The sequence below is a fragment of the Panicum virgatum genome, chromosome 8K (genome assembly GCF_016808335.1).
Source record: "Panicum virgatum strain AP13 chromosome 8K, P.virgatum_v5, whole genome shotgun sequence".
Taxonomy (NCBI): Eukaryota; Viridiplantae; Streptophyta; class Magnoliopsida; order Poales; family Poaceae; genus Panicum; species Panicum virgatum.
Window position 1 is genome coordinate 40887499 of NC_053143.1, and position 17025 is coordinate 40904523.

General features: G+C 46.1%; 3 protein-coding genes across 5 annotated transcripts; 1 reads left to right on the forward strand and 2 right to left on the reverse strand.

Moving 5' to 3' along the window:
* Positions 1-398: 398 nt before the first annotated feature.
* On the reverse strand, positions 399-5473 carry LOC120644681 (THUMP domain-containing protein 1 homolog). Its single transcript, XM_039921360.1, has 6 exons — positions 5182-5473; positions 4144-4602; positions 3323-3462; positions 3065-3185; positions 2231-2371; positions 399-962 (listed from the first exon to the last, which is right to left on the reverse strand). Exons 1-6 carry the CDS (start codon positions 5380-5382, stop codon positions 873-875), a joined length of 1152 nt encoding a protein of 383 aa, XP_039777294.1. The 5' UTR covers positions 5383-5473; the 3' UTR covers positions 399-872.
* Positions 5474-5639: 166 nt separating this feature from the next.
* LOC120644683 (probable prefoldin subunit 2) lies at positions 5640-9256 on the reverse strand. 2 transcript variants are annotated; one of them, XM_039921361.1, is made up of 2 exons: positions 9068-9256; positions 5640-6406 (listed from the first exon to the last, which is right to left on the reverse strand). In XM_039921361.1, exon 2 carries the CDS (start codon positions 6356-6358, stop codon positions 5921-5923), a length of 438 nt encoding a protein of 145 aa, XP_039777295.1. In that variant the 5' UTR covers positions 6359-6406; positions 9068-9256; the 3' UTR covers positions 5640-5920. The 2 variants fall into 2 exon arrangements, with proteins under 2 accessions (XP_039777295.1, XP_039777296.1); XM_039921362.1 differs by lacking the exon at positions 9068-9256 and adding an exon at positions 8205-9039.
* A 3817-nt stretch (positions 9257-13073) lies between these two features.
* Positions 13074-16920, forward strand: LOC120644680 (cell division cycle-associated protein 7-like). Of its 2 annotated transcripts, XM_039921359.1 has the most exons (6): positions 13074-13504; positions 14180-14416; positions 14825-14908; positions 15752-15881; positions 16109-16500; positions 16531-16920. In XM_039921359.1, the coding sequence occupies exons 1-6, from the start codon at positions 13197-13199 to the stop codon at positions 16556-16558; spliced, it is 1179 nt and encodes a 392-aa protein (XP_039777293.1). In that variant the 5' UTR covers positions 13074-13196; the 3' UTR covers positions 16559-16920. The 2 variants fall into 2 exon arrangements, with proteins under 2 accessions (XP_039777293.1, XP_039777292.1); XM_039921358.1 differs by having other exon boundaries at positions 16109-16920.
* Positions 16921-17025: the final 105 nt, after the last annotated feature.

Below are 17025 nucleotides of genomic sequence, written 5' to 3' on the forward strand. Positions count from 1 at the left end.
ACGTGGACCAGCAAGTCAGTCGGCCATGAATCCTACCGGCCAGCCGTAGCCGTGGAATTGGTTGCCGTCCCAGGCCTCGTTTCTCCTGAGCTCCGGCGACCAGGCCAGGGCCCTAATGGTCACTTTACGACCTTAGTTTTTTAATTTTTTAGCTCAAAATTGTATAGAATTAGAATTCAACTCTTTTAGAGTCCAGTCTTTAGATTATTTAGACTAAATTTAACGGTTCTTTACCACCTGGCCGGTGGTAGGATTCCGCAGGCGGATTAGGACAAGGTCGGAGCTGCAGAGTGTCTGACCATCCGTGTGGACCAAATTAATCCGGCGGCAGCACGGCCGTCCGGCTAACCGAAAATCTTGACTTTCAGTAAAGAGGGCAAAAGACGACAGCAAGGATCGACAATTTAATGAATGGCTGAATCTTCCACAAGAAAAATCATCGGTTCTCACCCTTTTAAACTCCAGGTTCCACGTATGGAACCTTGCACAAATACTTGTTCAGCCACTATAAAAGTTCAGAAAAAGAAGCAGCATCAAAGACAGATTACACCTTTGGCGAGCCTCTGTGGACATCAGTTTTTTCTATAGAACTCAAAACAAGGATGCATAAAGATGAACCAACCCAGCTACCACTAACCACCCGTGGTCACAGCCCATCATCATCGTACAAGTCTAGATCTCTACTGACCAAGGTTGTTGCGCTGTGAAGCAATAAAGATTTCGGGGAGGCTTTTCAACGACCTCACAGGCCAACAAGATAGCACATCTGGATCTTTTGGTAACTTAATTAATTAGCTAACGCCTAACCACCAGATGCTCCAGCAGATTTAAGTCGGCCCAGATGTTGCCTGGAAGATTTTGTCGCCCAAAGGCTACTTCTCCGACTCTGATGAGGTCAGCTGCCTTAGGTTGAACTTTGCGAGCTCTTTGTATCTTTCGACAACTCCGATCATGCATATGGTCTGCTCAGGTTTCAAACAAAGATAGTCCATCAAAACTTGAACTGCAATCAGCTTCAAGAAAACTCATGATAACACGTAGATATGACTAGATGAACTATACAGAACAGAATAATTTAGAAAGTAAGAAGATACTGTTAGAATGAGCCAGGAGTGCATTACAAAGAAAGAAGATACTGTATTTGGAAAAATGTGTTGACAGGGCATTCAGTTGAGGAGATACAAGTTTGTCAATTTGTACTAATTTGGGCATTGCCAGTGTAATGATAAAGGTCTATCAAGCTTACTTGTCATATGCCTGCCCACATAAGCGTGCTATATAAATGGCAGTTCTGCTTGCTGCCAACATAAAAGATCAAGAGCAGAATTTGGTCATTTCTAAATGGGATCTAAAGCCCTCTGCCATTCTAAAAATTTTCAGTGAGAATGGTTGCACATTACATTCTTTTTCGGGCAACCATGAAGAGAAAAAGGGACAGAAGGTATCAGATGAGTTCCCCAGTCTACTGGCATTGTAAATATCACAGGAGTGGTCACTACATGCACAGCAGTTTTTGTACTGCTAATTTGATCTGATCGAGCTGGGTGCATTAAATGGGATCTAACTGTAACTGGAACTACTACATCTAAATTAAGATGTTCCCGAGCAACTAATCCAAATGTGTAATAATGTCGGTCCTTTAGTATTGACCTGTCATACAGAGTGTTAGCTGTCCATGTATTTTGACAATCATAGTCAGATTTTGACAGTTGCAGAAAAAATGTTGGTGCTTAGCATGCCCTCGAGAATAAAGTCTAAATTACAATGTGCTCTCATCAACTTATATGATTAGGCCAAAATCTTCAAACTTTGACCTGACCAAGGTCCGTTTGTACTGGTGCTCAACACCCTCCATCCCGGCTATGATAGGTGGGGATCCCCAGTCACCGTTTTAAAAGAGTAAACATCATGTGCAGCTAAAAGTCTAAAACAAGGGGGTTCTAAAAAATACCTAGGGACCTTGTACACCCCAAATAATCTAATGCAACTAGGTATTTCCAAGAAAATATTTTCGGAACTCAAATAAAATCTGTGCTGTAGAAAATTATTATTATGCTAGAAAAAGGACAAAAGGCAATATTTGAAATTAAAAAAGTAATGAGGCATCCTAATGAAACATGAAGTGAAACGAGTAGCTGCAGAATTTGCACCTGCACATCACTGCAGCCTCTAGCACTAGAAAAGAGGCATAATGTATCAGTCCAACTGTACAGAAAATAAAAGCATTTACCTTTGCAATCTGGACAATAATAGTTTTGTCCGGATTTTTCAGGTCAACTTTGTGAGGTTGCGGTACAGATTTCGCTACTGCATTTATAATTTTCATTCTATCAATTCCTGTGTTTGACCTTGCTTCATATAAAACTGCAAACTGCAAGAGTAAATCCGAGTTAGAAACCATCTCCAATTTGAGATACTGAACAAAGAGAACAAAACTTGTCAGAACAGATGCAGTATGGGAGCTACAGTTTGAGGTCATGTTTTATACCTTGGCAGAGAAAACATAGAAAAAAATATTGCCAGGTAATGCATATTTAAGGATTCATTGCAATTCTAAACTGATTTACTGCACTAAATCCAACTTATCTTAGTAGCACCATCACGGCAAAAAGAAAAGTGCACTTAATACACCATTCATAAACATGAAGATATGATCTAACAAATTCCACAAAAGTCAGTAGTCAGTATCAGGATTCAGGAAAAGTATAATAATCTTTATTACAAATTTCAGATCTAGCTACTGTGGGCTAAACAATATCACTCAAAGTCCAAAAATACCCAAACATTCTAATTTTTTAAATACAATGAACAAAACAATTGATGCTAGGGCATGAACATAAATAGTAGCCAGTTGACAGTAAAAATAGCTGGAACCTGATAATTCATTCTTGAAACAACTACATTAAGCATCTTCTATGAATAGAAAAGGTAGCATTTGAATAAATAATTTTAAAGACACTGACTGTGAGCTACTGTGGAAAAAATTCAGGCAGTAGTCTTTCAGCTATGTCCTAACTAAAGGATTAACATGAAAAACAATGCAACAATGGGGTAAGCAAGTTACCTTATGACTCGTAGGACATTCTTTTGGGAAGTACTTTTCAACAAGGGGGCTAATTGCTTTTGATATTTCCTCTTCAGATGCATAGCATGCAACCTCAGCAGGCAAAACTCGCAGAATAAATCTAGTATGCATTCAAAAGCGAGTCTATGAGCGCAAAAACAACTGAACAATCGATGTCAGCAAAGAAAAACTACATCTTAAAATATGAGACTTAATGATCACAGAGGAACATAGGTTGCAATAGCACCAAATCAGAACCTTGACATATGTTTACGAGTTGAAGCAGCCGATGACATAATGTTTTGTACAATCTCAACTGGACCAGGGTCTCCTGCTCTTTTATGCATTTGAATGAATATGCAACCATTGCAGCCTGACTCAAGGCTTGCAAAGAGCCTCTGTTCATTATACGAAAAATGTCATCATATAGGTTAGCATACAATGTCATAAACCACTCTCGAAGAAAAACAACAGATATAAAGTTTAGTCGGTTTGTGTTGGTTTTGCATATTGGTGGTTGTCAGAAAGATTTCCAATAGAACTGAATAAATGATAATGCCACAGCTCAGAGTCCAAACAAATTGTTGCTGAAAAAAGTGTGGTATAATACACAATTCTGCCATTTGATTAGTCAAGTTTTCCCACAAGATCTTTTGCCCACAACAAAGTCCTTAAGCAGTGTATTTAACTACTTATACATGAGCTCCAAGTGATTTGCAGCAAGATTGAATCCAGTATTACGAAGCAGGAGAATACTTGATTGCAGTATCCAAAGGGTCACTAATGGACTTCGATCTGCAGCATAAATTTGAATGACAACAGGAAAAGGATGTCCAAGACTCCAGGAATTTAAAAAGCACCCCTAAGTTCGTATGCAGAAGCCTGCTTTATAAGGACCAAAATTATAAAGAATAAATGGCACCAATAGATCCTCAACTATGAAGTACTTGCTTTGTTCCTACAGAAAATGCTAGAAATTTCAGTTTGCTCATTGGTACTGATTATATGGAGTACTCCACAACAGAGAGGATCACTGCAACATATATCTTAAACTGTAATTACAACCAGAGCAAACATACCTTTTTCCTGTCTCCAAGTTCTTTCAAGTCCTCATCAATTAAATCATCAATGTTCCTTTCACCGGAATCTTTTGGTTTATCAGTGGACTCTTTTGGTTTATCAGTGGACTCCTTTAATTCATCAGCAGCCTCCTTTTGTTCTGGCTGTTCAGAAACTGGAGGGTCTTCCACACGTTGCTTCTTTTCTTTTGGTTCTTCAGCGGTGCTTGCTTGTTCCACACCATCCTTACTGCCAGGAACAGAGGTGTTAAGTACCTCCTGTTGCTGCTCGGCTGGAGCAGTTTCACCTTTCTCCACATCATTCCCATTCCCATTGTCAGCTTCCTCACCGGAATGGTCTTCATCCTCATCATCTGAGGAATCAGAGTCCTCAAACTTTATCTTTTTGTTCAGTGGCTTGTCAGGAATGCCTTTGGGTTTGTCATCCGATCCTTTCCCATCCACCAGATCTTCGTAGAACTGCAGAAACAATAATCGATTCCACAGCATAATAAGCCAGAAGCATATTAGCAAGATTGACAACAAGGCATAATTTGCAAAAACCAGGCATAGCCATTTTTGTAAGTGTGCACATAAAGCCCTACTAGTGCGCTCGTGCCACAACCAAGTATCCAATTGCAACTAACAAACAATCTAAAATTCAGGGAGATAATGTACCGATTTCTAAGATTATCAGCTTTCGTCATTCCAGGCTTTCAGCCAGTAAAACTAAAAGGTGGACAGCAAAACATCCAGCATATGAAATGTGTCGCCACAGGAACACCAATCACCACATAGTGCCTACGCCCAAGCAATCGAATCAGTCGCCAGCAAGCACTCGTTAGCAGGAACGCCGCCATCGGACCCGCCTACGAGTCCGCGGCAACTCACAGTGCCCTCAACCTGACTGGGCTGGCGTGGGTAATGCGACGAACACCTGGCGTGCGCGCGTCGCCCGCGCGGGAGCGGCCGGACCCAAGAGGCCGCACCACCGACACTACACGCCGGTCGCCGGCCAAGTACAGGTACGGGGAAGCGGAGCCGTAGCGAGTGGCTTACGGAGTCGAGGAGGGAGAGAGCCTCGCGGGTGGCCTGGCGCTCGCGGCCGCCGTCGCAGGTGATGAAGAAGCCCTGCACGCCGGGGCGCAGCGGGTACGCCCCCTTCCGCACCGGCTTCCCGTGGGGGAGGAACTTGCGCTTCCTCCCACCACCCTTGGCGCCGCCGCCCGGGTTCGCCTTGCCATCGCCGCCGGGGGCCATCTCTTCTCTAGGGTTTTGCTGCGGTGGGGACAAGGATACTGCGGAGGGAGAGGCCGAGGCCGTCAAGCCGGACGCCGAAATTTTACCCCGTCCCGACGCCCGGCGCTGGAGAACCGTCCGATCGCATTTTGGGGGGGTTTCGGTCGGTTTCAATCCAAATTTTAAAATTCAGCTAAATTTCAGTTAAATAATGTCACAATTAGCCCGTAACTATGTCTTTTCTCAAATCAAACACAAAGTTTGAATAGGCAGGATTATAGGAGCACCCTTGCAGAACTCAATAGTTTTGTGAAATCTGAAACGTTTCATCAGAAACATAACACCTGAAGAACAGGCGCTAGATGACACGAACTTGCCCGCCAACTATTCAGCTCCCGATGAGGTTCTCATCTAAAAGCATAATATCAGGTTTTACACAAAATCTGTCGGTTCTACAAAAGCATATCACCCCTAAAACACACAGAGATATCATTCCACATCTAGCAAAGAAGCAATCTGGGCACCAAAGTAACTGCATGCAGGTCTCCATAACTCGGTTTTACTGCCCAGCAGGACCAACAAGAACCCCCTGCGCAGTGCCTTCCTTCTTCCCGCCTTCCTCAGAGTCATTGTCTGCCTTACGAATCCTGATCTTGTACTTGAGCTCGAACTCGGTGATCTCCTTCTTCTTCCTCTCCAGCGCCTCGTGCATGCGGGCGATCACCTCCTGGAGGCCCTCCTTGTTGCGCTTCACCGCGGGCAGGACCTCCTTGATGGTCCTCTCCACCAGGACACCGCCGATCATCCTGTAGCAGCGCCTCGAGGGGTCCAGCGGCTCGATAGCACCGATCACAAGGGAGTGCTCGCTGACCTCCATCTCCAGCTCCGTGATCTTGGTGTAGAGCTGGTTCATTTCGGTGCGCATGTTGGCATAAGTGTTGGCGATTACTTGCTCGTTTATGGCTTCTTTGCCATCACTGCCTGCTTTGCTTGCCATTCTCCTTGTGATGCAGCTAAGTGGAGGAAGATATCACAAAAGTTTAACCTGAAGATAGAAATGATGCAGGTCAAAGATCATCAAGGAATAAATGAAGCCACAGTTGTAGCATCGAAAGTGTAAAGTGCACCAAATGTCAAAAATTACAACACTCCAAGAGCAAAAGACAATGGCATAGGGCAGTAAATACAAACACATCGTTGTAGTGTAAAAATTACCAAATGTAGAAATTAATTGTAACAGCAGTTACCAAGGATGAGAAACAATAAAGCCTTTTTAGTTCCAAGCAAGATGGGGTAGGCTGTTACCAAGGATAAGAAAGCAAAAGGAACAAAAAAGGAGGAATTGGTAACTATTTGCGGAGTTAAGGCCACAGCCAAGCGTTAAATGGTTTTGTATATCTTCCATAAATAATAGCCATTTTGGAATTTGAACATTCTCACTAATTGGTACAACTACAGCTTGGCCCATCTAACTTGAGCAATCATTCTTACATGTATCATAATAACTATAATTGGATTTCATCAGGTCATATTTATTGTGTGTGCGGTGACTAAAATCTAGCCTAATAACCAAATATATTGTCCTGAGTTACGACTCAAGGACAAAGAAGATCGTCCAAACCATGAAACAGTGAAGCCGCATTTTATTTTAACAAAAACAGTCTTTTTTCCCAATGCACATCCAAGCTAATACTCAGTTTTGGTACAGTGTTAACTATAATAAATCAGTTATTGCAATTGCAAAGGAAGACTGTGCAGCTGGCCTAAAAGCAAAAGCCTTGCTCTCAAATAAATGGTTCAAAAACAGTCTGCGTAAGCTTTAGTTTGGTTAAGAAAAAAAGATTACATTTCATTGGGATATCGAAATCTGTCTGAGCTTAGAAAATTCCCATAAGAAAAATCATTTGTTCACATCACCTGGTCAAGACACAAATTTTTGCACAGCTGAGCTTATACTTTCACCCTAAAAACTAGGGAAGACAGTACCTCACAATTACCAGTAAGGCAGTCACTAGCAGTACTATATTGCTGCAGGAGAGTGGTAGGCTCCTCTAAGAAACAAAATCTGTAAAGATGTGCCTATAATTGCAAACAAAATCCAAGAACTCTTTCCAGACTACAATAGCAATTTGGACACAGAACACTGATAGTTTTTTTTTTTGCGAAAGGGAAACTGTATTAAGCGAGCATACAGTACATCCCTGCTTTCTTGCAGGAAACACCCCGGTACAAAGAGTATTGACGCACGCATCCGGCAATGTCTCCGTGGTCATCTCCGGCAACTTCCGAAGACGGAAGTCCGGCAAAATCCTCCTTCCGCCGTTGTTGAGGAACCCAAGAGCTCAGTAAGAGCTGCCAGAATCTTGGATCATCCCCGGCGCCATAACGAACAGAAGAGGAAAGGAAGTCCTGCTTCCGCCATGCTTGAGGACCCCAATAGCTTGGTAGTAGCTGCCAGCACGTTGAAGAATCCCTTGCGCGAGCACGGACAGAAGAGGAAGAAAGTCCGCCCCGGCGACCAACGAGCCACCGGTCGGAAGAAGCAGCCGCCGTCGCCGGCCATGCCAGCAACCCGGCACAAACTTGCAAAGCAGGGGAAGAACCGATTCGTTCCCCTTTCGCAGCAAAAGAGAAGGTCACTGACCTCCCAAACCGAAGCCAGGAGTTCCTCTCCGCTCCGCCACCAACAGCAGCCAAGAGCAGAAGGAAAAGAAGCGGCAGAGGATTGTTCGTCACCCCAACCATCCGAACCAAATCAAACAGCAAGAACAACAAAAATCCACCGGCACAAGAGAGGCACATAGACCTCACAAAAGATCCACCGGAGAGGATGCAGAAGACACCTTCATCGTCACCGGGGAAGAAGCTTATTCGCCGACGAAGTGGCTCCGGCACAGCAGCCACTCCCGGAGACCTTGCTCCACCGCCGCCTACCGACGGCGAGCAAAACAGAGGCCTAGATACTATCCTACCTAGCCTATTTACATCCTCATGTCGATTCCCCGGGGCCCATCCCTCTCCGGAGCCGGACAGGCCGCCGGAGAGGAACGGCTCCGACGGAATCGCCGCCGGAAAAGCTCTCTGCCTCGCGTTCGCCCTTTCGCCCCCCTCTCTCCTGTAGCAAAGGGATAAGGACGAGCCGAGTCAAAGAGTTTCAGTAAGAAGGGGCCATAACTACACAAATCCCCCATTCTCTGAATACACCTAAGGCTTCTTCCCATACCATACTCAAATAGCCTTTTCGCCTACTGCTTGATGCGAAGATTGCACAAGAGAGGTGATGCCACCCTGAGTCATTTTACATGCTTGTTAGGCACACTCCACTCTCTTTGCCATACTATCCACTCAAGGGCAGTGAAACATCAGAACATGCTAGGTAACGAGCCCCTGCCCACGAAATTCCAGATTTCTGGACAACCATCTACCGTCAAGTGGCAACTAGAACGAGCAACATCTCAGTTAACCTGACAGGAAGCAAGAACTCAGAGAAGAAATTCCAGCAATCAATCAGCCTACTGCTACACTTCGGGACGGTCCCTGCCGATCCGCGACGAAGTGGATGCTCGGATTGGAGTTCCCAGCCGGGAAAGAAAGGGCCTGGGGATTGGTATAGCAAACTAAAGATCCCACCAGCGTAATAGGAGCTGCCTCCTAGGCCAATCGATCCCAGGCAGGCATGCGACGCGACAGGCTAGGGCTTCCTTACCAGCGGCCGGCGGCGAGGAAGCCCGTCTGTCCGATCGAGGATAGATCCTCGTCCCGCCGCGCCAACGACGGGTGCGGATGGCTCCCTCGTGGAGGATGCGCCGTGACTCGCTTCGGAAGAGGCACCGCGGAGAAGTCGCTCGCGTCCGGCGGCCGGCGGCGGCGGAAGGGGGAAGAGCGAGGGGGGGGGGGGGGGGGGGGGGGGGGATTCCTCGATGGGTTAATTTGGACCGGGCCTGGTTCGACTGTGGGCCTGTGGGCCGAATTTTGCCAGGCCGAGCCCATTTCTAGACCACATATACACCGTGTTCGACAGGCTGGAGCTGGAGTGGTGTGAGAGAAAAACACTATTACCTGGCTAGTGACTGGAGGCTGGAGCTGGAGAAATAGGAGAGAGGAACACTGTAGTGCTGGAGGCCGGAGCCTCCAGCCGAACACGGTGATAATGGCTTATAATCACCATCTCATGGCATCAGAAAAAAAAAACATCCTTTTGAAAAATATAATTGGCTTACTGGTTTGAATTTTCCTGATTCAGAACCTATCAGAAAAAAAACTAAACCTCCTTGAGAAAATGGTTGTCCCCAACTGCTGATGAGGTATGAAAGCATCAGGTAAAACTTTAAGGGAAAATTCGATTCGTGCCACCACAACTCCGTGAAATTGGGTGTCACGTTCAAAATCATGCCACTCAATGGCATGGATTTCAACATGAAATCCAACTTCAAGAAATTGTAGTGGCATGGATCAAAATGACCCAAACTTTAATGGCTCGGAGCATGGATTTGAGTTGTCTCCGGGTCTTTTTTTTTTCTTGCAGATTACTCGAATTTGAGTAAAGGTTAACACTTCTGTTTTATTGTAAGCATAATAATCTAGCATTCCATTTTGACCTATAACACTAGCATGCCAAACTACTTCAGGAGTCTGAGTACTTTATGGTAAAGGTGCCAACTCGTGCGTAGCTTAGACCTTCTCCAATGGCAATGCTAGCTAGGTGTACAGGGCGGTCTCCAAGAATTCGAGGTCTCGGAGCGAAATGCAAAATGGGCCATAAAATATAGAAGGATAATATGTCGAATACAACTAATATATTTTTTCATGTAATTATACAATTTCTGTTTTTAATAAAAATAAATCAAATTTAAACAACACTTCATAACTAATCAACAAAGAAAAGAAGAGACTGAAAAATGAAAACACCAAAACTTGCCGTGGAGTGGAGTGGAGTGTGGTGTCCCAGGGCCGCAGCACTTTTGTTGGCTTGTTGCCTTGTTGGTCGGTCCTCCCAGTGGCCAGCGCCCAACGGGCAGTCGGTAAGCTCCTAGCGGCCACCGCGGTTGCCGTCGTGGCCGGCGGATGCAGAGTGCACGCGCGCAGGCGCGCAGTCCAGCCCTAGTGTAAGGATCGATGGACCAAGATGGAGGTGAATTGGGCCTTTTTCAAATTTCTAAGATAGTTAAAACAACCTTAACCTATGCAAAGCTAGTAAGGCTCAATTCACCAACCGGCTAAACAAAGCAAACTACACAAGCTAACTAAGAAAAGAAACTAAGCAAGGTAGAGCTAAGCTATGATCTCTAAGGTCAAGCACATGAAAGATTGCATGAAAGTAAGTGCTTGAAATGAGAGAGAGTGCAAGAGACAACCGGATTTTTTCCCGTGGTGTCGATGTGTTGGCACACACCCCTAGTACACGTTGTGACACTCACTAAGAGTCTTGTCACCTCCCATGTCACCGAGACTTGGGCGCTCACTAAGAGTCTCCGTTCACCATCCCGGCGTGGTGGAGCTCAAGCCACGTACAATCTTCTTCTCCGGGCTCCCACAATCCTTGGCAAGCTCCGCGAGAAACAACCCGATCACCAAGATCGCCTAGGTGATGCCAATCACCAAGAGTAACAAGCTAAGGCCTTCACTTGAGCAAGAACCGATCACCAAGAACGGATGCACACAAGCTTCTCTATACTCAAGTCCTTAATCTTGCTTCTTGATTGATTGAATGAACAAGTATGTGAAATGATGAAGCTCAAGGTGGCTCTTGACTATAGTATGAGTGTTTGGATGTTGCCTGGTGTCAAGAGTAGCAAAATGATCAATTGGAGGGGTATATATAGGCAGCTCACACGAATAGAGCCGTTGGAGAAAAGCTGCCAGAAAACTGCGTAGCGCCGGTTAATCCGACGTACCTCCAATAGTCATCGTCGGTTTAACCGATGAATGTAAACTGCCCCTTCTGAAAACTAGCCGTTACAACTTGGGCAGATTAACCGACGTATCATCGGTTTAACCGGTGAGTGTAGTTGTCCACTGATCAACTGAAAAACCAAGTCTCTGGACAACTGCACCGACGTTAACTCAAACCTATCGTCGGTTTAACCGGTGAGTACAACTTCTGAAATTCTTGGAAAAACCATCTCACTGGTTAATTGCACCGACGTCCCATTTCAAACATCGTCGGTTTAACCGGAGTATAGAACTTGAAATACCCTGGAAAAACCAACTCTGGACTAATGCACCGACGTTAACTTCAAACACGTCGATTTAACCGGTGTATTGACTTGTCCAGGCTCTGCTGACTTCGTTTAACCGACGTATAGAAAATTGAGAGCGTCGGTTAAACCGGTGTTAAAGATTTTTTTTCTGATTTTGCCTTTTCTGATTTGTGCCTTGAATGAAATCCAAATATTCTTGAGATATAAGTTGAGAACCACTTATTTGAACTTCTAGAAACCTGAGTGACAATAGTGTGCATCCATTTTCAAATGACCATGTCCATGCTCAAGTTACTTAGCCGTAACCCCTTTTAATAGTGCGATCACTACAAAACTATAAAACCTATACTAACCTAAGTGTCCTTCTCAACCTTATGACATTTAGGACTAGAAAGATCCTTAGTCTTGACATATATATAAGTTGAATACCGAGATCGCCTTTTTGGATAACGAAATTGAGGGGCCTCTTTTGTCATATGACCAAATGAGCAATAATGATCTATTAAACTGCACAAACTCATTAGTCACAATAATGGTTGTCATTAATCACCGAAACATACCTTGAGGGCCTAGATGCTTACACCTAGCCAGTAGTGACAGCGATCAAATAAAGATTTATATATTATATTTCGCTGATGATGATTTCGTTCGCCCGAATAGAAACGCAGCTACCGAGCTGCGCCTTGACCAACTATTTACAGGCGTCTTGGCCCAACTCTTGGAGGCCCCCTTCGTTTGGGGACCCTGTGCCGTCACCGAATTGGCCCGTGGTCATCGACGGGCCTGGGTGTACGATGGGAAGAAAGAGGAGGAAATGCAAGAATGATTATACGTGGATTTTGAAACTTTTTTACCGTTACGAAATTCAAACGTTCGATTTCACGGGATTTCAGGCCTCCGTCGAATCAAATCTCACCGACGATTTCCAAAAAAAAAAAACACGTCAGCTACAGCCAGCCAGCTACTCTACCCAGCTGGCAGCCTAGCCCGCGTGGCCGTGGCGGGCCCCACGCTCCGCTCCGCTCCGCGCGCGCGCTCTCCCTCCCCTTCCCGCTCGCCCACCCCCGCCAACGTACAAGCTCACACGAAAACCTACCCGTCCCCCACTGTCCCTGCACCGCCGCCCCCGCGGCGGCCCCACCCGTCACCGACTGCACCCATCAACCGCGCGCGTACCCGCACCGTCCCCTCCAGACCCGAGCCCGCGCGCCACCCGGGCCCGGCAGCACGTGGCCCAACGCCGGACCCACTCGTCAGCGTCAAGACACTTTGCGCGGGAAATCCGGTGGCCGATCCCGCGCACCGGCTCCCGTTCGCTCGCGCCCCGACGCCCCGACCCTCCCCCCACCCGCCCAAGTCCCCTACTCTCCCCCACTGACGAGCGGGCCCAGCCGGGGCCAGTGGCCGCTCGGTCCCACTCGCCAATTGCGCAGGAGCGAGCCGGGCGGGCCCACCCCGGCGACGGCCGGAGCAAGCGGCGGCGAGCTCGCCCATAAAAATCCCCCTCCCTGGCCAGGCGGCCACCAATCCGACCGTTGCGATTGGGCTCCTCCTCCCCACCTCCCCATTGACCGGAATCGCGCCGCCGCCGCAAGAGCCGACGGCGAGCGACTCCCCCCGCCCCCGCCCCCCACGATGGCAACTGGCGGCGTCCCCGCGGCGGGCCCCTCGCCGGCGCCGGCGGAGGCCCCGGGAAGCCCGGTGTCCCCGCTCGAGGCGGCGGGGGCGGACTATGAGCGGGTGCGGGCCGCGCGGATCCGGGAGAACATGGAACGGATGCGGAAGCTCGGCATCCTCGACCTCGCGCACAACCTCACCAGCTCCTCCCTCGCCGCCGCCGCCGGCGGGGGCACCGGCAGGGGGAGGGCGCGGCAGAAGCCCGTGGAACCGGGGTCCCCCGGGGCGCCGCCGCCCAAGCCCAAGCTCGCGCGGCGGTCGCTCAGGTACGGACCGGACCGGATCGAATCGAATCGCCCTCTTGGGCCGCTGGGTGCCTGTCCGGGTTCGCTTCTTGGAACGCTTGCGAGGTTCTTGGGGAAACCCGTGAGTGAGGTCATGGGGTTGCCCAACGCGCGCGTGCCGCGGCTGCAAGATCCGTTGGTTTGTGCGGAACAGCTTGTCCACCTGGAGCTGTGGCTCGAGTACAGCGACCTTTTGCAGCGTACAGTAGTGACGATGCTAGGTTTCTCGAAATTGTGGCCTGAAATAGTTCGCCTGCGCTTCTTGTCCTTGCAGTGGTCGTAGTTCTAGTGTTCTCCCCCCTTTCCTCCTTGCACGTTTCAGGATTAGATATCGTTCTGTTTTCTGCTGGTCTCCTGCTGTCCTTTTTTTGGTGAATGGTTCTGATCGGATATGTATGTTCTTTCTTTTCCGGCGACCATCCTGTGAGTAACAAGCGTACTCTTCGAAATGTAGCAGTGGGTAATCACCCGATATTCTGGATGGTGCTGAGCATCTCCAGCAGTGCCCCCATAATCCTTTCCCAATAACTGGTATTGGGAGATGTCGAGTTCTAAAGTTTGATATTCATTGTCAGGCTTCAATTTCTTACAATCGTGAACCTGTACTGTTGGTGATTTTATGACTAGCAGTAATCTTGAAACCCCTGTTTTGCTTAGGCTGAAGAACGTGGAACCAGTCAGCTATTGTGAAATTCAGCCCAAGAAGGAGAGAGATCCTCAAGGTGTTAGAACTGAGTTGCTAGAGGAAGGAGCCAAGGAAGAAATATACACTGAGGAGCACGAGAAGCTTTTGGGTACATGTAATACTCCTTGGACTCTCTTTGTCGATGGTTGTGACAAAGATGGTAAGCGCATCTATGATCAAGTGAGGGGCCAGACCTGTCATCAGTGCCGGTAAGCTTCCACTGGAGTAACAACTTGGGGATGCTGTAGTTTTGCATCAGTTTCTTTTGCTATCCATTGTTTTGCTGAAGGGTAAAACAACTTGAAATTCATTACAGCGAAATGAACAAAAAAATACAACTTTAACAGTAATGGAATGCGGTCTTAGTACAGGTGAATTTCTGCTAGAGACCAAGTTTAATATTTTTTACTACCTCTTTCCTAATGTGATTTAGTTTGTGTATGCTAGATAGATCAATGTGTACACTTAAAAGTCTATTTCTTCTATATTATATATGAATGACAAGTTACTTGATTAAAATTATTCTTGTCTCGACTCAAGGTGTATTGTATGTAACGTGGGATTTCAGAATTTTCTTGTTGCATATCTGCCTGATGCAAAGTGCTTCCATGGTACAGGCAGAAGACTCTTGGTCATCACACAAGCTGCTGCAAATGCCAGATTGTCCAAGGGCAGTTCTGTGGAGATTGTTTGTACATGAGGTGAGGTTTTTCTTTAGATTAATTTCTCATTTCTCGGTTAAATGTGGTCTAGTTCTGCTGCTAGATAGAATTAAGCATAGAGTTATCAATTACATTTATGAGTGTGGACATAAGTAGTTTTAAGCCATCTTTTCTGTTTTCTAATGACATGCACGTTAATGGGTTGGGCGCATGTTTCCTTCTGACAATTTTGATTGTGTATATGCAATGATGACATTGTTAAATGTAATTTGTGATTTGCAACAGAATTCCATGCTTTTGATACTATTCTGCACGTAGCATAATGTACTGTTTAAACACAAAAAGGCTTATATGTTAGTTCTAAAAGTTTAACAGAATCTCCAATCACAAATATAAATCTATCTGGGCATATCTTAGTTGAACCTTTTCTTACTCTTGCCACCAGTATCTAAATTGTTGTATATAGGTTGACTACACACGATTAACACTAAAATGCAATGAAAATTACTTGTACAATCTATAGCTCTTCTCATTTATGATAATTGATTTTCATAGATATTTCTAGTCATATCAGAGGAATTATTAGCTAGAGAAATATAACAGGAACTTTCCAATTTACATTCACAAATCGATATGGATTTGATGCTGAAATTATAACTTTTTTCTTCGAACTTTTGGAAGCCAGTGAAACCTATGTAGGATTTGGATGCAATATGGAACTGAGCTAAAAATGGCCTAGATTTGTGCAGGTCCAGGTCTGTGTCAATAGTACATGTACTCTAAATTGGGCATGTTTCTTCTCTCCATGTGTGCGCGCGTGCCCGTGCGTGCACTTGACATTTAAGTTCTCGTTTTTGAATTGACATTTTGCAATCAATGCAGGTATGGCGAGAATGTGCTAGAAGCTAAGAAGAATCCCAGCTGGATATGTCCCGTTTGCCGTGGCATTTGTAATTGCAGTATATGCAGAACTAAGAAAGGATGGTTCCCTACTGGTTCTGCGTATAGGAAGGTATATATACTAGCATAAACATGGATTTTACGTTTGGAGAGCACAAACTGCTGTTAGAAGTGGAAGTAACTTGAAATTTATGCTATATTCTTTAAAAATAATCTCTTTTGTAATGATGTGACTAAAGTCTTTTTGTTATTTGTAGTTTACTGTCATGTTTTAATATGCGTGAATGATTTTATCATTGATCTAATGATTTGATAATGTGGGTGTGTTCCTTCATGCAGGTTGTCAGACTTGGGTACAATTCTGTGGCTCACTATCTAATTGCAACACAGCGAGCATCAGCTAACCCAGAGGATTCAAGCTCAGCTGACTTCTCAAACAAGCAGCTTCCTGACAAATCAGAAACCTCATGTGTTTCTGACCATGATGCTACAGCTGCCAAGGAGAGCTTAGAGGATGGAGAAACGAGTAGCAAAGCTAAGCAGAGCAAAGCAAATTGCCGCCAAGTGAAGAACTCTGATGGCGACAAGGACGATAGCAGAAGCGAGTCCGCGGTGACATCTGATGCTCACATTGATCAGGCCAATAATAATGTTGGATGTGTCACTCCATCGTCTAAGCCAACTTCAAGGAAGAGGAAGTACGAACGAAGCCCAGACTGCATTGCAAGGAGGCTGCGAAGCCCAGACTGCATTGCAAGGAGGCTGCGATCCCGGTCCAACAAGCCATGAACATTGGATCCTATGAGAACGGACTCCCGTTTGCTTTTGTGATCCCAGTCCAAGTGGGTCGTGGTGTGTAGGTGTTGTGGACACTATATTTGGCAAGAAGTACCAGTGCAGGAGCAAGGCAAGGGCGTCCACAACAGAATAGGTGCCTAGTTTGGTTATTTCCGGTTTGTTAGGCTTAAGTTTAGGAGGTCTGTTAAGATAGTCTTTATATTCAGGGAAGAGAAGAGAGTCTTGGCAAGTAGAAGGATAGCCTTTAGAGCTCAGAGCCTCCTGTGTGAGGGCGAGTTAGGGTTCTATTCAACTGCCGAACCTGTTATCTGTGATTTGGAAATTGGGATTGATTAAAATAGCAGTCCACATCATTTGGTATCAGCTAGGTCTTTCCTCCGCCTGTTCCATCTACTATCGCCTGCCCACAACCCCCTCTCCCTTGCGCGCTGCTAAACCCATCTCTCCACCGCCATGTC